General features: G+C 41.6%; 1 protein-coding gene across 2 annotated transcripts; it reads left to right on the top strand.

Moving 5' to 3' along the window:
- Positions 1-2419: 2419 nt before the first annotated feature.
- On the top strand, positions 2420-23431 carry tmem102 (transmembrane protein 102). Of its 2 annotated transcripts, none has more exons than XM_034856774.1 (6): positions 2420-2837; positions 4426-4628; positions 17872-18210; positions 19760-19953; positions 20679-20891; positions 21418-23430. In XM_034856774.1, exons 2-6 carry the CDS (start codon positions 4436-4438, stop codon positions 22015-22017), a joined length of 1539 nt encoding a protein of 512 aa, XP_034712665.1. In that variant the 5' UTR covers positions 2420-2837; positions 4426-4435; the 3' UTR covers positions 22018-23430. The 2 variants fall into 2 exon arrangements, with proteins under 2 accessions (XP_034712665.1, XP_034712666.1); XM_034856775.1 differs by lacking the exon at positions 2420-2837 and adding an exon at positions 2844-3128 and having other exon boundaries at positions 21418-23431.
- Positions 23432-24008: the final 577 nt, after the last annotated feature.

Below are 24008 nucleotides of genomic sequence, written 5' to 3'. Positions count from 1 at the left end.
CCTCTGGATATCCTGCTTTTGCTTTGCTTTGTCTGGGTGCTATATACAGTACATTTCATCAAAAATTATCATTGACTCTTTACCTACATGTCATGCTTTATTCCCCGGACATGTTCCATATAACTGATTAATCCCTCCCCAACATTGAGCAGCTCCTCCATTTCCTTTTTGCATTGCATTGTGGCAAAAATAGTGCACATCAAACTGCCTTTAATATGCATATTTTCTGCTTTGAGTTTCACTTCACTTGATACACGTCCCCACAGATGTAAAAAATTCCAAAAGGCAATTCACCCCAACTTGTTATTTCAGTCTGGAACGATGTGGTGGACCGAAGCATGAAGCCACTGTGCTATAGCAAGGCTAAAAAATTCACAGATGTTCAATTTATTATCACGTAAAAGAAGAAAAAGCACCAAAACTCTCCAAAGTGTGAAGCTGGAACTCGGGGATTTCTGGCATTTTTGCTTAAAAATTTACTAAAAAAGGTACACTATCCTTGGCTGAATTAGGATGACGTAACAAAGAATTTGCCTTGTTTGTCCATTTATGAGTTAAGATGAAATTGGTTGTAGTGTTGTTGTATAAGTTCTTTTTGTGGGCATTGATATTTTTCTCATCAACCCTTTTCATATGTTAATAATAAATATTGTAATGTGTGAACACCTCTTTTTAAAACGATTTTAATGTTGTATAGCTTGCATCCGATTTGTGCAGAAGGCAAAACACATTTGTATCCATTTTCTTCCTTTCTTCTCTTCCATATTCTTTCCCTAGTTTCATTTTACCTATATGGTACCTCACCTCTTTCTTCTTTTATTGTTTTTTTTTTGATCATTTTTTCCTGCACTCATTTTGCTGAGCCAGCACTGACTCCACAAGAAGAATCCTTGAACATCATGACATTCACTTGGCCTGACACATTTCCATCATAGGCCTGCGATTTCAGCCTGGTTTCACTTGCAATGGGGAAGATTTTATGGCCTAGCGATAGTGATATATGGAAGAATGCGAAACGAGCTGGTTATGTTTTTCCATTCCAGTCCTTTGTGGGTAAAAAGAGGGCAAAGAGGAAGACTTCAAAGCAGTTTAAAAGAGATTCTCATTCATATTTTTGTCTGCTGGAGGCCAGGGTCGTCTCTAACCTCTCATTTGGCAGAAGGGTAGTTTCACTCCCTCAACTTGCTCATTAAGTGCTGTTTGGTACAGCATTACCTTGATAGATGTTCCACTTATACCACAGAACAGGCTGATGAATCAGACACTGTATGGCGCTACACAGACAGCTCTTCCCACTGTGAATGAGACTGAAGTGCGTGAGCTAGTAAAGGATCCATCGACGGGCTAGGAGAGAGGTCTGTCAGGTTAAATCTGACACTATCAATCTGAAGACATTTAGCAGCGATGTAGGAAATGAATAGCTTGGGGTGTAATTAAGTAGGATTATGCATGCATATTGAACAGCAATTGCTATTGCCAGAGATCCCGGCGTGTCCCGGGAGAATGAAACATTTCACTATAGAAGTTTCAAATTTATTTCATTTAGCATTTTGAATGATGAAAAAAAAGCAAGAAACACATAGGTGAAATTATACATTTGACAAAATTGAAAAAACTCTGCAACATTAACATCCAGGGGTCTCTCAGAAATATTTGGGAGCTTGACGCATACTATACCCTGTAAGGACTGAAAGAAACTAAGGATCAAAAAGGATTTCTCTGCCTGCCGAGTCGATTGTTTTTAAATCTATAAATTATCTTTATGTAGCCTACTGTACATGTAACAATAAAATGCAGAAATACCCCTTTAAAGCAGGCCCTATGTTGGATAGGATAAAATTATGAACTTGATTAAAGTACTTTTTGTACAGGTCGGTGGATTCATTTTGATATGATTTTCTTGACGATATACGTTATGAGTTCAAATGTAAATTTCCTTGGAAATAAGTTGGGGCTATCACATGTTAAGAAACAGAGATTTGGGTATAATGCATTTTTGAAAATAAGTGGAAATCTGTTTTTGCATTTGTACTATTTTGTAGTGAAAACAAAAATACTCAAAGACATTAATATTAAAATAAAGGTTGAGTTTAAATACTGAATTGAATACTGAATGATATATAATTATGGTCAACTGACCTGTATGGAACCTCACACTGCACTTTCTCCTCCTGTGTGTAAAGTAACACATTAAATACATACATTTGCATAATTGTATATAGCATACAAGTATGCTATACAGTTACATACATAACTATCCAACATAAATCATTGAAAATAGTATCATATGATAATCTCTTAACGTGGAAAATGCAATCCACTGTAAATAACCTACCCTACCATTCAACAGGCATAAGAAAGGGGTGGGCACCGGGCAGAGAATGAGTAAAACGTTGCTCACTTTTCCATGCAGCACCCTGCCGCTCTGGTGCAAAGACACCGCTGCTGCTGCTGCTGTGCTGGACTTACATGCTCATGCATCAAAACATTGGCGGTGCAGTCGTGAAACCGCCCTGCTCTCTCTTACTAAACCGTAGCACAGCCTCATCTTCTTTGCGAGGACACAGAGGCACAATTTTAATCATAACCTGACCTCACAAATCCGTTTGTAGTTTTGTAATGTGAGGCGTGCGTGCCACACATACCGGTACTACTAATCCCTGGATCCTCAGAGAAGGAGGACCATGATGATTTCTGGGACGGTGTTGGCACGGGGAATGTGGCGCCAGGGACCTGTTGGAAATGACAGCTGAAGAAGGCGGATTGAAGCACAGGGATCACAATAACAGTAAACGTAGAAGATAGCGAAGAAACTCACTCCCGTCACTGTGTTAAGGGTGTGTGTTTACTATGTTCGACAGCTTTAGCCTGGATAGCTAATCATTGCACTGTGACCCGCTACTCGCAAGCTACCGAAATGCGAGCTGAATGCATGTTGGTGCGTGCGCGCACGTGCGTGTCAGTGTAGTTATAGATTTTTGTGTGAATGTGTTTGTGCGTGTTGGTTTGTATGCGGGGAAGTGTAGCTACTGCACTTAGCTTTACTGTCCCCAACTGTCATGTTAGCTATCGTGCTAATTTGACGAAGCTAGTTGGCTATTAAAAGAAATGAGCTGACTGCGGGCGAGGTAAATGTAGGCTACCACACCGACCACTGCAAGTCAAATGGTCTGCTAATATGGTTGTACAGCAAGCAGTCATACGCATATATGTAACGCAGCCCATGCTAATCAGCTAATCATCTATTACGAATGATGTAATTAGCTATTGTTGACTGTCAGACGGCAGGCTGGCTAATTAGTTCGGCTATTAGCTTAGCAGCTAGGAGCAGTCTTGCTCGCTAATTGACCTAGTTCTAGTTTGGTGGGGCAGAGGCCATGTTACCATTCCACTCGGGAGAGCTGTGTTTACATTATAAGTTTGTGGGTTGTTACTTTTAGGTCACACTTTTTAGTACAATTATTTGGACGTGTAAACAAATAACAACTCTGTAAATCTCATAAGGACACTGGCCACAACGATAATTACTTAAATCCTCTCATCTTGAAGTATGCCGTTCAATTAAAACCCATTGCATGAGGCACAACTCAACCAACTCAACCCAATGGACACATACTAGGATAGAGTGTAGGATAGAAGACATGCCAAAAAAACAGTAACCAAAGTTTTGTCAAACAACCTGCATTAGCAGTTTTCTTTATTTTTTTAAAAAGTTTTTTAGAAGGTTATGTGGTTTAGCTGTGATTTACATTGATGCTAAGATCTCATGCAAAACACACTGATTGCACAAACCTAAATCCCTTCACTTGAGGGTGATAAACAACTTTTTATGATAAAGTATAATGACAATTTGTGTTGTTAAATGTTTTTACACATAGTGTTATATTAGGTAAAAACCCTGTAACAGAGAATAGTGGCCTAGTATGCTCTTACTAGTCATGTTATCAATGCATTTTTGGCCCGTCAGTACTTAGCCTCAGTTTAAATTACTTTAATGTTGATCAAAGCTGTAATTGCAATATCACATTTATTGCTATTAAAAGGTAATGCTACTTGTTCCCTGATGTGTCTCTCCAGAATTGTTCCTCAAAGTCTCATGATTCACACAAGGCTGTTTAAAACAAGGCAAGCATTATATTGCAATGAAAATATGAAGGTTTGAGAACTTAATCGGTCTAAAAATAGTAGGCTGTAAGACACATTAGGAAAACAGGCATGCGTTTTGTTCTTGGGTGCAAATAGCTACCCACAAAACCAATAAGCTTAGTTATTATTGGCACTGTGACAGCATAATCCATCTCTCAGGGGAACCATTACAACTGAGTTAGTTACAAAAATAGGGTTGTTGTGATATTAAACTCCTGAGGGTATACATTAGCCTAACAAACCAACAACAATTTCTCTTTTCTCGCCCTTATCGTACAGGGTTGTAAAGATGGAGTCCCTGATGGCTCCGCGCTCCTCAGCCCCCGCCAAGAAGCAGTCAGAGGTGGACTTCCGGTCAGGGGCCACCTTGGAGCAGTTGTCAGCCCAGGTGTCTGAGCTGGTATTACTGGAACAGGGAGAGTTCAGAGACCAGACCGCCTTAGAGGTTCACACCGCCAAGGACTTTATCTTCAACATGCTAGGTATGTCTGCAAACATAACCCAGTGGATAATATGATCTGTCTCACAGTTTATACCAAACATATTAATTGTCTTCTAGGGTTTCCTCCAGTGCATTGTAAGGCTGGTGGCCCACTGGGCCTAAGTTGCCCCCCACTGGACCTCAGCCACTGGGGGGTAAATGTAAATGTATTTTTAAGATGCTTTTTAACTACTGTTGCAGTGGGGAAGCTCGGCTGGAAACATAGACATAGTCATATTTTCAAAACTCCAGTTAGCTTTTAGCTCTGACTTAAGGGCCCTGTGGAATCCGTTTTATTATCACAGAATCTATTGGGCTCTAATTAATTAATGCTGCCATCAGTACGTGACTCGTCCAAGCCCTCATTGATAAAAGACACTTGCCACCGGGCCAACCTTTCGCACAACTTTAAAAACAACTTTTCTGGGGGAACAATGTCTTCAATCCTCAAACTGATCTGTATGCGGCCATAACGCTTAAATGTAGCATAGAGATATGATTATGACGATAAGGGTTGGAAGTTTACACATGAAATAGGGTGAAACCTATAATCAGAGTTGAACTCTTTATACTGTACAGTGTATTTTCACACCAATTGTCATTCACCACTACATTGTGACTCCTAATTTCTTTGCTGTTGACCAATTGAATCAAATTCACTTTAGTATCCAACTGGGATAAATGTGGAGAAATATGTCACGGTGTATAGATCCTGAAAATGTGTTTTCCCCGTTGTCTAAACACATATTAATCTGAACCATGGTTCTTCATTGTGTGGTCTTCTTCGCTGTCTATTCTTGACCCGCTTTTTCTTAACATGCAGATTTGCATGTTTCATAGTGTATGGGGAAAATAAGCACATATTATCCCCTTACCCCGCCCTTTATTTACCCAGGGTGAAAGCAGGGAGTAATCATTCCCAGAAACGCCCTGCTCCACTCTCACACTCACCTGGAAGCTGCCCAGTGCAACCACAGTCTCATCAGTTGGCTACTGAACATGCCCTAACATGCAGTGAGCTGTGCTTACACTCCGCACGTTTGATGTGACATGACTAGTAAAACTAATTCCATAGCCAAAGCCATATCATGGTGTGCTGTACATCTCTATCATATATCGGTTGTAGTTAAACTTCTCACTTTGCGTTTATATGTGGTTACAGCGGTAGAGGGAACTTCAGTAAGTCTCCAGAAGTTATATTTGTGTATCAGGAAGCTTTTACAGTATACTGAAACAAATGAAATGGATTCAAAAGGGAAGATAGAATCAAAAGGGTCTGATGTTGATGTTCATTTTTGAAGTGATAGTTTGGATTTGATGTACTGTCAACTCTAAACTGGTCAGACAAAAATGGGAAAAGACCAACAGGGTGGAGCTAAAATAAAGATGTTAAACCTCCTTGCAGCTTAGAAAGAGTTTTAATCACATATAGCAGAATAAATCTTTCCTTTTATTTTTTAGACCTTATTTCACTAGACTGCAATCTGTAACATCCAAGTTTTTTTTTTTTTTGATTGGTCACTTTCTGTTTGTAAAAATTTCATTTAGGGCAAAAAGTACAAAGCTGCAGGATTTCATTTAAACTGAATGGGGAGACGGTTCTCTTTTGCATGCACGTTTGATGGGTCACGTTGTGAGACAGTATGTGTGACAAACACGATCAACACTTTAGACTTTCATTGAAATGGTGCATGTATAAAGGTACAATATCTTAATTTTAATCCTGTGGCAGACACATGATTACATGGTTGTTGTTTTTTTTTTTAAGCATGCAAAATTAGAGGCTTGTAATTTGTGGCAGTGTGGGTGTTTTGAAACTTGCCCATTTAGCATCTTTCAAATGCAAAAGGGATTCCAAATGACATTGTGTGTTTGTCAGTTGGAATTGAAACGCATCCAGTACATGATTCATATTTTCATTGTGTGTTGCTCTACTCTCCCTCTGTCATCCACGCATGCTTTAATTCACGCTCAACTATTGGGAGATGGGTTTGCTAAGTGGGACATAAAGCTGTCTCAAATGTGTTGTTTGGGTATTGTCAGTTGAGAGTAAAAAGTGAAGTGTGTTTGTTTGCCCAATAGGTGGCACTCTGCCCCCTCCCTGCTGTCATCCTTGTTCTCTCATGTCACTATCAGTCATCCACTGGAAACAAAACATGTTTAGCCAGCATCTGGAAAGTTTTTTTCCTATTTCGTCTTTAGTTTCTCACTCAACTCAACTTTGCAAGTCCTCTTTCTGTCTCGTTCTGTCAGTCTGCAGTAGGCCTGCATTCTGCTCAGCCTTTTGTGCACTGGTGGAAAAGTACTCAGATCCTTTACTTAAGTAAAAGTTATAATACCACACTCTGTTACAAGCTAAAGTCCTGCATTGATAACGTTACTTAAGTAAAATTACTGGTATGTAAGTTAATCAGGAAAATGTACTTAAAGTATTAAAAGTAATTGTTCTCAATGCAGAAAAATCCTCACATTTTAGAAAACTGGAAACGATCCAAACTGTTTTGTCAATCAACCGAGTGTTTAATCTGCTAATACAGCTGGACAAGTAGGCCGTTGTTTTGTTGGGCAGTTTCATTTACAATAATAAAACATGTGTCTTGTGTACAAAAATCTTAATTTGTAAATAAAAGCTGTCAGATGAATGTAGTGGAGTAAAAAGTACAATATTTCCCTTTGAAATGGAGCGGAGTAGAAGTAGAAGGTGGCATGAAAAAAATGACTCAAGGAAAGTATGAGTACCTCAACATTCGTACTGAAGAACAGTACTTGAGTAAATGTACTTAGTCACAGTCCACCACTGCTTTTGTTTGTCCAGAGGTATCGTTACGCACAGTTCAACAATCCCTGTCAAACAAGCAGCATTGCACCGGTTAACTGGTCTCGCCCAGGGAGGAATCACACAAATCAAAATGGTCTTTAAGCCTGTTATTTTCATTTCATTAATATAACCACATACTGAATATTTTGCGTGAAGTTTTACCTCATTTTATCTAAATTCTGGTGCAAAGCCCTCCCATCTTAGTCTGCTCCCACTCTCTTTTTGTTGACAATCTCCTGGTAACTTTTATTTATTTTTTTCTCAGTTTTGAGGCTGCTTTATCTGGCATAACCACCAACGGTTTGCTGATTTGTTTTCATACCGTGTTCCTCGGCGCCCGCTGTGACAGCTCTGTGAAAAGAAAAAAAGTTTGGCACTTTACACAGAGGGAGACGGTTTGTGTTGGGTTCTAGGAATATAAAGTTAAGTATGCGGTGGTAGCTGCATTAGGATCTATGCTTCTTAAAGCCCTGCGGAGGACGAAAGGCAGCACTGAAAAGCAAATATCCTTTTAATGTAGGGGTCTTGTTACAGCATGCCTGTCTGCTGGAGGAGGCTCGTCCTATGTGCATAGGGGGTGTGCATGTGTGCGTGGATTCTAAACACGAGTGGCTGTTTTTACCAGGTTTTTAAAAAGTTTGTGCTGCAGAGGGGTCCCCACTGTGTTTTGCACACTGTCAGGGAAAAGTAAAGAGAAACTGACACACACACACACTGTATACCCAGTGAATGTCTTTACACTCTGACAGATCCAAGAAGTACTCTTATTTACCCTGCGTACGAGTCAACACTGTGGTTTGCCTTCGGGCAAGCGTGGTTGGGGGCTACTGTATCTATCTTTTTGAAAAACAAAAGTCGGATGAAGGCAGAAATAGATCCACACTGCCGGTGGAAATCTGGGGTCCGTTTCAGAAAGCAAGTTTAGTGAAAACTCTGAGATGAGGGAAACTCTGGGTATTGGGTTCCTGAAAGGCAAGTTAATCAAACCTGAGAGAGGGGTAACTCCAGCCAGTTTCAGAAAGACAGGTAACATAACCTCAGAGTCAGTTACTATGGTAACTGAGCCTGTGAACCAAATCTTGTCAGGAGCAGGTTTTCTTCTCTCTGTCTCCTCCCTCTGACACAGCAATCTTTCATTTCCTCATTCATTCATTCATTCATTCAGTCAGTATCAGGCGCATTTTAGCGCGGCTTGTTATCTGCATGAATAAAAAACACGTTGGTTTCTTAATGTTAGGCAGACTATACGTCTTTTTCTCAAAACACGGTATTTCCTTTTGTCAACGATCCCGTTGATGAAGATGCTGTATTACTTTGCAGTGAGTTAAATATCGGGAGATGATATTAATGCCCCGACTACAGATGTATTTTCATTGTCAGATAGCTACCTTTTTGAGCGGCATTGTTTTTCATTTAATTCTACCAGTTATGCAGCCTACATAACCTTATCCGTCCCCGTATCACTAACGTCGCCCACTCTACATCCCAGCAGATTCTGTGTTGGCATTACTTTTTTGGCAAACAGCAGTTTTCTTTTCAACATTGCGGAGCATAAAGCCACCGTAGCCAAGCGCCGTCAGAAGAGTGGGACATACTCTGAAACGTGTTTAAATGTTTTTGTAGTGTTCCCTGGACACAAACCAGTAAGAGACAATTTAAAAGGACTTACACAGGATTGCAGATGAATGATTTAAACCCTTTGAAATAAAAGATTATGAATTATTCTGTTTATGATGGTGCTGCAGCCTCAGAAAGGGATCAGTAGGCCTAAGATTTTTCTGCCCTGGTGCTAGGCTCAGACATACCCCGGACCCAGCTTTTCAGATCTTAAAGTTTATCACAGAGTTCAGTTCAGAGTTCATCTAGTGAAAATGGATACTTTTGATCCAAGTTATAAAGTCATGAGTGCTGTTCTATCTTGGCCTGGATTTTGACATTTTTATCTGACACAAGAAAAATAACCTGTTGTATGTTGAGATACTGAAGTGATTGTTATGAAAACAAATGAGTTTTTGCTCTTTATGGAGTGCATCAGATCTTAACTTTGTCCCCCAGTGACCCGAGCGTCTTGCATTCCTGTTGGGCTCCTTACATGAGCCCCTTTGTTCTCCACTATTCTTCACACTTAGGCCACTTAGCTTGATGCACATTTGGGGTTGAACAGTGATAAGTGTAGACGGTTAGACAGAGAAAGGGTCATCAGCACCTGAGTTAGTCAGGGAGAGACAGGAGTCAAAAGTTTACCTTGGGATGAAAAATTAATTACATGTCATCTGAAAATGCAAAACAAAATCAAACAAAGGCTGTGTGTGAGTGATGGTGCATTTAGGAAAGTAGCCCAGTTAGCCAGGCTTACTTCAGGATGGACACGGCAGCTGGCCAGACCCCCACCCCTGGCCCTTAACACTGGTGGACTTCATTGTGCCGTTGCTGTTTCCACTGCTGGGACTTCCTCATTGCAGGGCCCTGCTCTGATCCTCAGAGTTCAGCTGTAGTTTATAGCTTGGGATCTGGGCCCACATGGCTCCTCCGGCTGACTAATTATCGGTTAATGCCATTTTTGGAATTGTGAGCCTGTCTTCATCTGGCAGCCAGGCTAGATCCATGGCACTGCAACAGTATACAGCTGAAATATTTGGATTTGATTCTTTAGGCTTTGTTTCTGTTTGTTTTCAGTTTTCATCAGCGCAGACAGCAGTGCCAAGCAGCACAGATGAAACGTGTCTTGCCTGCCATGAATGACAGTCATTGTTCCTCACTGACTCACCTTTTTTTTTTCTGGCACTTGGCAGCATTAAATCTTAATCGCTCGACACCTGGCACATCAGTGAAAATGAATGCGAAACACAGTTTAGAGTATGTTAATTAACCTCAGCTCACAACCTTTGCATTAAGATATTGTAACAAATCAGCCAACAACTGACTGTCATGTTAACACAGTGGAGTGTCCCGTGGCTGAACATGGCCACAGACACGCATCACATCATCCAGTAAGTGACTTTTGTGAAATCTAATTAAATATGACATACCGAAATGTAAATAAGTAAGCAGTGTTTTGACATTGCATGACATCTTATCTACTGCTCATTTTAATAACCAAGGCAGACATTGTGATTTTTTTTTTTCCTCTTTCATAATCACCCTTACATTATTCCTGAGGCACAGAGGGAGGAATCACTCACTCTGGAGCTGTCAACTGATTAGAGTATCTTATTTGCAGGGTGTAGCTGTCAGAGGTGCTGTGGAAAACAATTTAAATATAGTTTTCAGTAATACTTAAAAAAAATAAAGTTTCTCACAATGGATCTACGGATCTTGGAAAGCACAAACTGACAGATATTTCCATCTTTCTTCAAAATAGCAACATTTCCAAATGCTGGGAGTAGTAGTTTCTCCTTTCCTTTACATAATTAGGGTTTATTTTGAATGTGTATATCGGGTTCTAGCCTAAGTATAAGATTAATCATTTAAAGGTCTCGTAATGGAAAAAGTTAAGTTAATTTTTTTATTAAAATGCAGGTCGACGTCCTCTATAAATACCGTGAAAGTATCAAAATGCTTACTCCACAGAGAAATGCACAGAGCCCGTATTTAGAAACTGTGCCTTTAAACGAGCCATCGGGACTGTATGATTGTGATGTCACAACCATGCTATATATAATAAAAAAGTGCTGCAACAGTCATTCTCTGGCTGCAATGACGGTGCCGCAAACACCGATAGGAAAGACCTAAAACACGGACCCATCTGAGCAGACTGGGTTTTTCAGGAGGCTTAAAGAGACACGCGCTTAAATGGAGCTTTTCCGACAGAGGGTGAATTACAGGTATATTCAGACAGCATGAGAATTATTTTTTTCATTAAATCTTGTAAACGTGAATTAACCTGAAAATTAGCATGGTATGGGGCCTTTGATGTGCAACTGAATGGATCACCTTTCTTTCCCTTCCTTAATAGGAATATGAAAGGTCAGGACCAGTTGTGCACAGCTTGTTAAGCGACTAGGCTACCCTGCTGCCCTCAAATGTAAAAATCAACCGGCAGTGACACTTTTTTCTTTCAGTGATAATGGCCTGTCATTTATGGTAACAAGGTATCGCAGTGTAGCTGGCATCAAAGCCGCTGTGAAGAGCGTTGAGACCCTGACAGCTTCCTGCATCCTCTCTCTCTGCAGGTGGTTTAGACACACTATGTCTGTCATCCCTCTGAGCCCTGTTTGTTGTATTAACACACAAACACACACACACACACACACACACCTTACAGGCCTATTTTTGAGCTAATCTCCTGCCTTGATAGGAATTCATAAACTGCGAGCAGGCGGAATGGCTGGGTTGCCTGGGATTAATCCTGCTATTGGGGTGCGAGGTGAGGCTGCAAGAAGTGCCTGTTGAACAGCATTGATAACATCCGGTCCAGACTATATTAGTCAGGAGTCATTTGTAACACATTGAATTGCTCCTTTTGGAATGATGCTGCTGCTGCTTTTAAGATTATTGTTATGGCAGGCTCTGCTGCTGAATCTGAGTTTTATTGTTTGAAATAACAGAAAGGTCACACAGAGGTAGGGGAGGCAACTGTGGATCATTTTGACTCAGAAAACATCCCCCATTTCAGAAACTTGTGCACCAAGGTGTCCTGACTCAAGTACTTGCAGAAACAACATTTAGCAAGACTATCCTTTTAGGGGAAATATAGGTTTTGAAAGGAATTGCTTATTATTGTAGGACTCTTATTTGCTATATTTCCAAATGGATGAGAAGATAGAAAATAACTCTCATAAGTCGTTAAATATGAAGCAACAGTCAGAAGAAAGTTAGCTTATATTAGAAAAAAAACTGAAACACAAAAACAGTGGCAAATCTGGAGTGAGTGGGGCCCTTCTCTACTTCTTTCTAACCCCCTACTTCTGGCACCCTTGCTCGGACGAATTTAAAAATCTGATATGCCGACATATTGGCCGATATACTTTTTAAAATCCAGAAAAGCGTTACAAAACAAATAGATAAGTTATTTGTAGCTATTTATGAGTTCTCACTCAAATAAAATGATAATTAGTTTTATTGTCACGACAGAACAGTGGATCATCAAAATAAATCAAAGTTCTGATAAATAAAATGAATATAAATACAAACTTAAGATGTGAAATTTAAAGTCCTTTTGAACAAAAACACAAGAAAAAATCTTAGTATTAGAATCATTTGTCATTATAAATGATTCTGATGAATGAATATTAGTTTTTGTTTTTCATCTGCCATTATAAATGCTGATACCAATAGATCGGGAAATGCCTTGGCCGATATTATTGGTCCGCCGGTATATCGGTGGATATATATCTAATAAAAATAAATGCAAAAGAATGTTATTCCTGGTTTTCTCAGTTGTTAGCGCAGCCAAGTTTCAGACCTTTTCTCTCTCACCTTCAGCAGCCTTCTCCAGCAACAGCGTATAGAAGACAGTCATCGGCTTATTTAGAGAAATCCCATTTTCCGGAGAGCTTCACAGAGCTATTTTTGTGGTCGATCAAACCAGAGGTGTGTGGCAGAATACTCTCACTTTGCTTTGCGCTGGCTGTGATAAGAAAGGACGTCTTTCCCATGATGCCGCTGCTACGCTTCGGGGGGGATTTCTTAGCAGTGACACTTTGTAGCTTCATTTTGAAAGTGGGCATGTCTTTTTTTATATATATGTATATATATATATATATATATATTGGGGCATTTTTAGGCCTTTATCATCACAGGACAAATTAAGCCATGAAAGGGGAGAGAGAGGGGGAATGACATGCAGCAAGGTCGGAGTCAAACCCGCGAGTAAACCTCTATATATGTGCGCCCGCTCTACCAACTGAGCTATCCGTATCCTTATGCGTATTCTTTGGTAAAGTTGTGTGGCACAATGTCTGCGCAATTACAAGTGTAGCTATACAGTTCTTATACCGTACTTGTAAACCACCCATGGGACCTCTAGTCGGAGGGGCTGTTTAATGTTAGGCCATGCTGTCCTTCAACGTGCACACAGTATAGACAGTAAATTAGTTTGTTAAAGACATTTTCGTGACATATTTTTTTTATATATTTTGAGGCAGGGAAATAAATTACAGGTTGGTCTACCCTGCTGGATATATTGAAGTGGAAGCTACGCTTTATACAAATGTGATTGGATGACATCCCCATCTTTATCAAAAAAGAGTTTTGTCGCTTCAAAATAGTTTTGAGCATCCCTTGTCCACACTAAATATGCATATGAGTAGTTTGACTTATGAAATCGGTAAATTGGTAAGTAAAATTCTGCATTACTTTCATCTGTTCAAAGTGTCGCTTTAAGCAAACCTATCATTTCTTGAAGTAAAATGCAGTGCAGAGGTTTGCAGCGGCTGCACATCTCTTTGGTGTTTGTTTATGGTAATCATAGTTATCTCCCAGGATTACAGTTGATGATTTATTGATGGCAAAATCAGATATAGTTTTTTTTTTTTTTTCCTGGAGCAGGTCATTTCAAAGACTCCTGCAATAGCGTGATTGCTCCTTGATTGCAGCACACACATGGTTTTTAACCTTGGACGTTAGAGTGAAGATTTTACTGTAGCTAGATGTTCCAGTATATAAAAACCTTTTTAGAGTTATTATGACGATGCGTTAAGGTAATTGCTGCTCACAGTAGTATGTCAAAGCATGCCATTAGGGCTGCAACAATTTTTTTTCATTGCCAGTTAATCTGTTTATTATTTTCTCCATGAATCAACTAAATATTGTTTAGATATTGTCAGTAAATGTCAATCTGTGTTTGTTTTTTTTTCTTCCAGAAACCAGACAATATTCACATATAAGGAGAGTTTAGAGAATTTTTATAACTCAAACCGATTTAATCTATTATCAAAATAGTTGGCAATTAAGTCAACGGCTGGCAACGGATTGATGGATTTTTGAAGCTCTACATGCCATGCAGGTGCAGCCAATAGCCATCAAGTAGTCCTTTCACAGATATGGAGTTGGGTTTGGTCCAAAATATAGCTCTTATGTAAAAACTTCCCTCTAATGGAAATCCACATTCAAAGACATTTGTAATAGGATTAGGATTTAATCCGTGGCTGTGAAACCAGCCTAGACCTTCTCCATTCCAGCTCTATTCTAAGACTGTGTGGCACATACACGTAGGAGTGTGTTCATGTGTGCATCCAGGCGCGTGTGTGCATGCGTGCGTGCTCGCTGGCTGATGCCCATTAAAGCAGCGGGCGACTGTGCGATTTGAGAGTTTGGATTTAAAAAATAGATTAGGTTCCTTGGAACAACCTCAAAGTTCTTGCAGCCAGTTTTGGAGATTGAAGACACTTTGCCTATTGATACAGTTTTTCCTCTCCCTAACTGAAGCCACTGCTGGAGAGATAAGATATTCTTTAGTCCCTTTTTCTTTCATCAATGTTTTCCTCGCCTATTTGCCCCAATTCATCAGTGGCAGATAAAACCAAACAAATCAGAAGAGTTGCAGCTTCAAACTTGTTGGCCTTTGGCTACCGTCTGATCCCTTCCTCCCTCTGACACTGTCTTTTCCTGTCTCTTCTTGTCTTTGATCTGCCCATCCAGTCTTCCTCCCCTCCCCTCGTTTCTCCACATTTCCAGCCAAACTGATCTCAAGCTCTGATAATCGATCGGCCATAATTTGTTTTGCACGTCGCATGCGCTAGCACTCAACTCAGCTTGAAGACAGATGACAGATACCATGCACTTTTTGCAACTATAGAAAGTATGTATTTGTTGTATCACTCAACTCTGCTGTCCTTTAATCACATTAGGCAACTTGCCACATGATTTTGTAACAACCTCATCACAAAACGACAGGCTGCGACATTAAAGAACGGCTTGTTTATCGCTAATGCCATATGGTCAAAATTGAACGATTTATTAATAATGGAATAACAAGAATTTATTTACTTACTTACGTCCTGCTTGAAAATGTGATGTCTTTTTATGTTTACGCCAAAACTATTGTGCCTTTTATTTGTAACTGCTTTAAGCGAATGAACGTTACCTACATTAATCCAGGTGTGTGATGGGGGGGTTGGGGCTCTTGGGGCTGGTTGGGGCTCTTCAACCAGCCCAAAACAAAACCCATGAATACACCTTAGCGAAATAACACATTATTATGAAATTAGTCTTTGTGCCTTCTATAAGTCAAACAACTTAATTTGACATGCGGCCTAACTTTCTGAGTTAAAAATGCACCTACCCTAAGAATATATTAAGGTTCATTGATAGTAAATTCATGATCACGGTTCCTACTCATTGTCTACATATTAATTCTAGTTCCTGAGGTATCCACTTAAAACTAGTAACTCTTTCAGGAAGTGAAACATCGGTTGCACATTGGGTGATGAAACTCTTGCAGATGTCATGGGAGAGATGAGAGGCTGAGGATCCTGAGGAGAACTCTAGAGCTCTGGATAAAGTGCAGCGTGAGAGACCGCGGTAGTCTAGTCAGGAGATGAACGGAGCTCGTAGCGGCAGATGAGCTGATTCTACTAGGAATAACAAAAAAATCCTAAAATGCACTGTCGCAGACTATTCAAGCAAAGCACTAGAGAGATCTTTGTAAGCCCAATTGATTTTGACTTCCACTTAAAGTTGCTCGTTCATTTTCGGTCTCTGGGTGTCTTCTCACCTGTTGTTTTGATATTCCATCACACTCCCCCACCTTTTTGTTATAAAGCAGCAATTGTTTTGTTGGGTGAGATTCTGTGGGGGGGCATGCTACTCCCGAAAAGAGATATCTTCCTCATTTAGACCATGATTGTTTGATGGTCATTTATTAACATGGATACTTTAAGTACTACACATCCGGATGAAGTAAACAGCGTGTAACTACCTGTCTTAATTTCAATAGTTTTATCACTAAATTTCCAAAACTGGAAGCGTAGAAACAAGTTTCTATTGCTGCAACTCTGTGAGTATCTGTGGCTTTTTCCATATAGATGGAATTTTGCTTTCGACTCACAAGTTCTTAACACACGCTCAGATACACACACATGCCACTACATGATAAAATGCCACTGAGGTTGTGTGCCCATGTAATTGGATGAGAGGAATCCTATGGAGGTATTTTGGATTTTTGGGTGGGTTTTTGCCCCCGAGACATGGCCTGCTGGCTTGGTCTGATGCCCCTGTTTCAGCTGCCTGCAGCCACTTACCTGCCCTCCCAATCTCTTCCTTGTGACAGGTTTTTAAGTGTCCATGCGTTACCTTTGACCTATTAGTCGCTGGCAGTTAGTGCTTGACCAGAACAGGTTTGGTTCACAAGATCAAGTCTTTCTCAGTTGCTCTTTTAAGCCTAAAAAACATAATTGACTTGCCTCCAGTGCTGCAGCTCCCATGGGCCCAGAGCCTGAAAGATTTACAGCACAGCTAAGTAGCCATAAAGGGATTTGGAGGCTTGACTTTCTCTCATATAAACTTTTTAGAGAGGAGAGTTCGGAACACTTTTTTTAGCAATGTAATAAGATGATCATTGCTAGCATTCTTCTTGCCCCATTAGACTTTTTTAGTGATATTACCATATTCCACTAACATCCTCTAATTAACTAAACAAACTACAAAAATATGACCCATGATGTAATAAAGAAAGATCCTCGTAAGCACAATTGAATTTGACTCCCACCTTTAGTCGCTCGTTAATTTTCAGTCTTTGGGTGCCTTACCAACTATTATTTTTACATTCTGTAAAACTGCCCTAGCTTTTTTATCTTTGCAATGGCTGATGGGCTGGGGGGGGCTGAGCCACCTATGGGCTAGGCCGGTGAAGGCCAGAGGGCTTGATTTTAAGAAATAAAACAAAGATTGGGTTGTCATAACCTGGAACTATCCTTAAAGTGGTTTATTTTTTGTATTCTGCCAATCTTTAACAGGTGAAATCGTGGTATAGAAGCATTTTGCGAGCCACTGAAATGATCATTAGTGTCGAGCCCGGTGGTTGGTCGGGGGGGGGGGGGGGGGGGGGGGGGGGGGGTGTCTGTTTCACACTCCTTGTGTCAATATTACTGCAGCTAAGACTCTTAAATATATGCTGTACCTCTCAAGACAAATGAGCCGGACATGTTCCAGGCTCTCTCACGTGCCGACCCTGCGGTTTTCCGTCCGAGTGCGTTCACGTACTCCGAGATCGTCCGTGCATCTGAATATGAAAATGCATCTTATTGTGTGTGTGTGTGTGTTTGTGTGTGTGTTTTTGGGTGTGTGTTTGCAGTGAGAGAGAACACTTATACTCATTACAGGCGTTGGTAACCCGGGTACCCGGGAGGTCTTAAAAGTATTGCAATCTTAAATTTATTACTCTAAAAATGTAGGTCTTAAAAGTATTAAAGCTAAAGTGCTTAGTTTTTGTTGTGACACATTGTTTTGGTTTGTCTTTTAACCCCTTCCAAACCATCCCATCCAGGCCTAGTCCAAAAGGTGGACCAGCGCCTCCCGGTGGCCAACGAGTACCTGCTGCTATCTGGCGGGGCCCGGGAGGGGGTGTTGGACCTCAGCCCCGAGGACTTGGGTGACTACGCAAAAGGGGCCGACTTTGACCTGGACTTCACCCTGCTGGTACCCGCCCTCAAGCTCCATGACCGCAACCAGCCAGTGACCCTGGACATGAGGCACTCACCACCCTGCCACTCGTGGCTCAGCCTTCGCCTCTGCGACTCCAACGTCATGTCCCGCTGGAGCATCTGCTGCCAGGAGGAGAACGGGTTTCCCCCTGAGGAAGACGAGGAGGAAGAGCAAGAAATGAGTAAGTAGAATAAGTATGATGAAGAACTTTTGCAAGAGCAAAGGATGAAAGAACAGCGACGGGGAAACTGGAAATGTGGAAGAGGGGGGAAAAAGGGGGGACAAAAGGTGAATGGATGGGTAGCCCTGGTAGCACACCTGGTTAAGGGTGCACCACATATACCAAGGCTCAGTCCTTACTGCAGAGACCCGGGTTCGACTCCGATCCACGGCCCTTTGCTGCATGTCATCCCCCTCTGTCTCCCACTTTCCTGTCTCAAGCTGTCCTATCCAAAAATGGAAGGGAAAAAAATGAAAAAGAAGTAAGAAGCGGAACAGAAAAAGGGCAGCACGGATAGTATGGAAGAGAGGATGGGTAAACAAGTTCTAAAAAAATAAAATAGTGAAAAAAAAGATGAAAAGAAAAGTCAGGAAAGAGCGGGCCGTGTGGATAGATGGCAGTGGAGAGTGGAAGGAGTGGGAGCTGATTGAATTTAGTTTGTGTTTCACCGAGATAATTTGATGCATGATGTTTTGATGCAATTTTACCCGGCAAAGCTGCAGCTGAGGATCTGTTTCTTATAACTCCTCAGATAGGTGAGACGAGAAATGGCTCCCCAGGAATTACACGCTGAAACATTTATGAGTAGAACTTCACAATCGAAAGTTCACGCACACGTGGCAGCTTCCAGATTACGCGGCGGCATCAATCAGCCGCACAGTCGCGAGCGCGAGACTTCCAAGATGAGAAAAAGTAATGACATTTATTGATATGAATGCCTTTAATTTTCAGCACCGTGGGGAAATACATTTGCCACATTTTCTGCTAGTTTCCTATAGCATTTCCCACAGGATCTTATGTTGCTGCATTAGCGGTGGCAGGAAGGGGTGATTTAGTCAGGAGTAGTCGACAGCATGTACGTGTATCACAGCCAAATCCCGCTGGAATGTTAAAAAGAGGGAAAAAAGTGCCAGGAGTTCAAAAAAAGATTTGAATTCTTTGCAGTCATTTTTTTGCTTTAGACAGTAAACTGCATACTACAAGTATCCAAAGATCTTCTCTAGGGCTACAACAACATTCAGTGTGCTTGTTTTATCCAGCCAACAGTCCAATATGGATTTGTAGAGCTGCAAAAATAGATTTAATTGATTTGTTTAATAGTCAACTATTAAATCAGTGGACAACTATTTTTGATAATCAATGAATCAGTGAAAAGGGGTGGGGGGGTAATAATTCTCTGACTCCAGCTTTTTAAATATTAATATGTTCTAGTTTCTTCACTCCTCCATCAACGTAAACTGAATATCTTTTTTTTGTGTTGATAAAACCAGACATTTGAGGACGTCTTGTTGGGCTTTGGAAAACACTGAAGGACATTTTATAGACCGAACAACTAATTGCTTAATCAAGGAAAGAATCAATAGTTTCAGCCCTCATGTGTATTGTATGACATTAACAATTTACAGAGGGAAAAGTAGTTCTTTGAGAAGCGGTTCTAGTGTTGATAGATGTGGTGTGCTGGAAAGACCCAGCGTTCATCCCTCTCTCGTCCCTCCCCTCCCTCGCTCAGGTAAAGGCTCTATCCCCTCCCTGGACTCCCCTCAGTCTCTGGACGGATGCTACTTCTCTCCCTCCCTGGTGACAGACTGGTTTTGGGGGGTGGTGAGCGAGGCTGTGGAGGAGCTGAGACGCAGCCCCCAGAGAGGAATTCCCAGCCCGGACCGACTGGAGAGGAATGGTCCCCTCACCACTATCATCCTCCAGGTACACATCGTTGATAAGTCATTCAACCTTTCTTTATCCTCGAGAGATCATTGAGGGGCCACCCTCATTTTCAGTGGCATCGAGTCAGATTACAGCTCACCCAGTCTGAGTGTTGGCCCCGTGTTGGCTGAGTCCTGCAGTGGCCCGGGTTCGAATCCAACCTGCGGCCCTTTGCTATGTGTCATCCCCCCATCTCTCTTCCCCCTTTCCTGTCTATCCACTATTTTTAAAGCCCAAAAAAGATAATCTCTAATTAAATGTTAAAAAAACAATATACATACCAACAACAACACAGAAAGTATTATCATAAGAAATATAGAAATAAAGTAAAACATTCATAATTGGAAAATAATTAATTATGAAAATAATATGGATGAAAAAGAAAACACAATTATGTAAAGCAGTTACAAGTAGAAATTTGCAGGTTTAAAACCAGATTTCTAAATTGTCGGCACATTAAGTTGAGTAGTTACAACTCTTTAAGAAAGGGCTGTAATTTGTTACAGGTGTCAGGTGCACTAAAACTAAAAGCAGTTTTTTTCAAGTTCAAACCAGGCTTGAGGAACATGAAGTAAAGTAATGAAGTAAAGTAATACAGTTGACTCATTCTGTCTGAATGGTAAAAGGAATGTCAGACTGCCGTAATGTTTCCTGTGAAGTTTTCTTGTAAACAAATCCAGTTCTGTCTCCCCTCCCCCCTCCCCCCTCCCCCCTTCGCCCTGCAGGCCGGCTCTAGCCGGGTGCTGTACGACCTGCTGCCTGTGGTGTCGTTTCGGGGCTGGCCTGCAGTGGCTCAAGGCTGGCTGACCGCCAACCACTTCTGGGATGGTAAAATCACAGAGGAGGAAGCCATATCTGGCTTCTATCTGCTGCCCTGCTGCTCCCCGCTGGGCGGTCGGCCCGACCGGGAGTGGAGGCTGGCATTCTCACGTAGCGAGGTCAGTGGGTTGTAAATGTACCTTTTTTTTTTGTTCAATTTTGGTGTCATGTTTGGTGCCAGCTTGTATTGGGTTTAAAGCAACATTTTCATCTGGTATTTCATTCTTTGTTTCTTTGCCAGTTTTCTTTTTTTTTTACAATCCCACTTTGCTTATCTCTCAAATAATCATGTCAAGTTTACCATGTCAAGTTACTATGTCTTTAATTTTCCTGCTGAAAGGTATAGCAAGTGATGTTATTCCAACACACTTTTTGTCAAATTCATCTCCTCACGGTCACCTAGTGCTATAGTTTCTGTGTGTGCTGAAAAAACAGATGGAATTGTTTTCCATTTGTTTTTTCAGAAAGGAGTGCACCAGACACAAAACACTCTTCCAGCCAATCGGCAACAAGGTGGAGGCAGCATGTGAAGTTGCTGGCCAGTAGTTATCTGTCTGTGAATCTGGGGGGCCGAGCGTCAGAACAATCTTCAGAAACACTTATAGCATCTTTAATTCATTGGTCATCTATTTCTCTAATAACCAGGTTCAGCTGAAGAAGTGCATCCCTTACCCCATGGCCCAGGCGTTCCAAGCAGCCAAAGCCGTGTTGTCTCGTATCCTGGCTCGCCCACGTGCGGGCCTCAGCCTCTATCATCTGCGGACCCTTCTCTTCTGGGCCTGTGACCGACTTCCTGCCGCCTATCTGTCCTGCACCGAGGCCGACACCCCCGGCCGCCTGCTCCTGGGCCTCCTGGATGACCTGGCTCATTGCATCCTGGGTAAAAACTGCCCCAACTACTTCCTGCCCCAGTGCAACATGCTGGAACACCTCACAGACAGCCAGGCTCTGCTCGTCGCAAGGAAACTGGCCCACGTGCGCTCGGATCCCAGCGAGCACCTGCGGGCGGCCCTGGACCAAGCCCAGCAGGCGGGCCAGCTGAAGAAGGAGCTAACAGCCAGCACCAACGGCCACGGCTCCCCCGGGCACCACCAGGCCAACGGCATCATCTCCCCCTCGGAGGACAAGCTGGCGCAGCGGCTGCAGCAGCTGGTCACCGAGAACCCTGGGAAATCCATATCGGTCTTCCTCAACCCGGATGATGTCACCAGGCCACACTTCCGCATCGATGACAAGTTCTACTGACGCAGACGTGCTGCAGAGAAGACAGAGACGACAGGGGTTTTTTCTTCAAAATCCTGCAGGCCTGGAGCTGAACCCAGTCCTCCTGTTCCCCATCCCTACGCTGAACAATGCAACAAAACGCCTTGCTGCTTGACTGACTCTTCAAACCAAAAAACACACTTGTCCTGCTACTGACAAATGACGCTGACGTTGCTCAACAGACATGATGTCACCGAGCAGTTGCCACGGAGACGGCCCTCTCCTAACAAGCTGGCCTTAACAAGACTTATCAGCTGGTGCTACCAAGACAAGGGCCGGCTTTAGTGATGTGAAATAAGTCCAATGGAGCTCAACGCTGTGTGTGTGTGTGTGTGTTTGTGTGTGCTTGCGTGCGTGCTTATGTACGCCTAAGGGTTTTCACACATTACTTACACTTCTAATGACAGAGGGAGAAAATCTCCTTGATTGCTGCATTTCTCTCGTTTTTGGTTTAGATCGGAGCGGGGCCGTGGCTGATTTAGAAAAGAAGAATCCAGGTGCGGCTGATGTAACTGAATGTAATGTTGGGAGGCGGACTGCAGGGTCTGAACAAGGACTCTTTTCTCTGTCAAATACATTAATCTCCATGCCTCGACTTATGGCATCTTTTTGATTTCAAAATAATCTTTCTCAGGTATTCATAATGCTTATCCATTTTTTATGTACACTGTATGATTCGTAAAGGTCTTAAACTCTATTTCAATGGCGCTTACATTTCATTGGGTCATGGAATGTACCAAAGAGCTGCGTTTGAGCGGTTTTGTCAAGAGAAACATTCCTCTTACATATCCTGAATATCGAATGTTGATTAACCCTTCCTCCTTCTGAAAGTGTGCTCACATGAGCATTATAAAATGGCAAAACCTTCGCAGCAAAATCAGTTGATTCCAATGGAATGGGTGGCGATTAAGTGGATTTTTTTGCGAGGGAAAGTAATTTCTGACTTTAGAGTAGTACATTAGAGTTCAACATGGAGGAAGCTATTAGTTCATTAGCTGTGTTGCATCATCCAATTATATTTCACCTCCTCTGCTGGAGTTTTCAGCCCCTCAAAAGAGGCTGCGCAGACACTTTGGAAACAGGAGTCAATAGCCATGTTTCCATCCACACGTTTTTATGCGTATTGAGTAATATCGAATGAAAAACGACTCATGGAAACATTGAAATTCAAAGTTTGTATGTTCTATCTAATCATCGGATTTTCTCTTCACGGTAAACGGCGTTATTTGCCGAATATAAATTAATTGCGGTTGTTTTCTTATTATAGGTGGATATGTTGCTATCAGCCGGCACATAAGCACTGGTACAACTTGTGCAATATTAATCATTTGTAGGTAGATGGTGCGATCCATTTTGGATTGTTTGGAAATGGTATGGTATGGTTAATTAGTCGACTAATTGATAAATTAGCAACTTTTAACAATCAATGGCTTACGTTTCAATTTGGGTTCTAAGGGTTCTCTGGTGGCTACCGGCATTAAACTCCACAACCACACTCTCCCTCTGACAGATTAGATAGAGACTCGGCCAAAGGCGGGAGTCTGGCACAACCTCATCCGATTGGCCAACACTACATTTCTGTTAACCCTTTCCTTGACTGGGTTACAGGTGCATGGCAGCGCCTGCAGACACACAGGATATGAGACCTGTTTCAAGCCCTTTGGACCTGTAATTATTTGTCTTCTGTGACTTCGCAAACTCTCACTACAAGCACCCAAATTGATTTAAAAAAAGGAGAAAAAAAATTAAAAAAATAATATTCTATGATGTTACTATGTCATACATAGTAAGTTGAGTATACACTATATTTTGGGTTTTAGACTCTTGGTTGGATGAAACACTGAATTTTAAGACCTCAATATGGGCTCTATGGACATAATGTCATTTTTTTACAGTTTTGTGATCATACAGACATAAAAATACACCAGTAATGAAAATAAAGTTTGACTCTCAGTCGTAAGCACTGCACCACA

The sequence above is a fragment of the Etheostoma cragini genome, chromosome 19 (assembly GCF_013103735.1).
Source record: "Etheostoma cragini isolate CJK2018 chromosome 19, CSU_Ecrag_1.0, whole genome shotgun sequence".
NCBI lineage: Eukaryota > Metazoa > Chordata > Actinopteri > Perciformes > Percidae > Etheostoma > Etheostoma cragini.
This window is presented reverse-complemented; position numbering and strand designations above follow the sequence as displayed.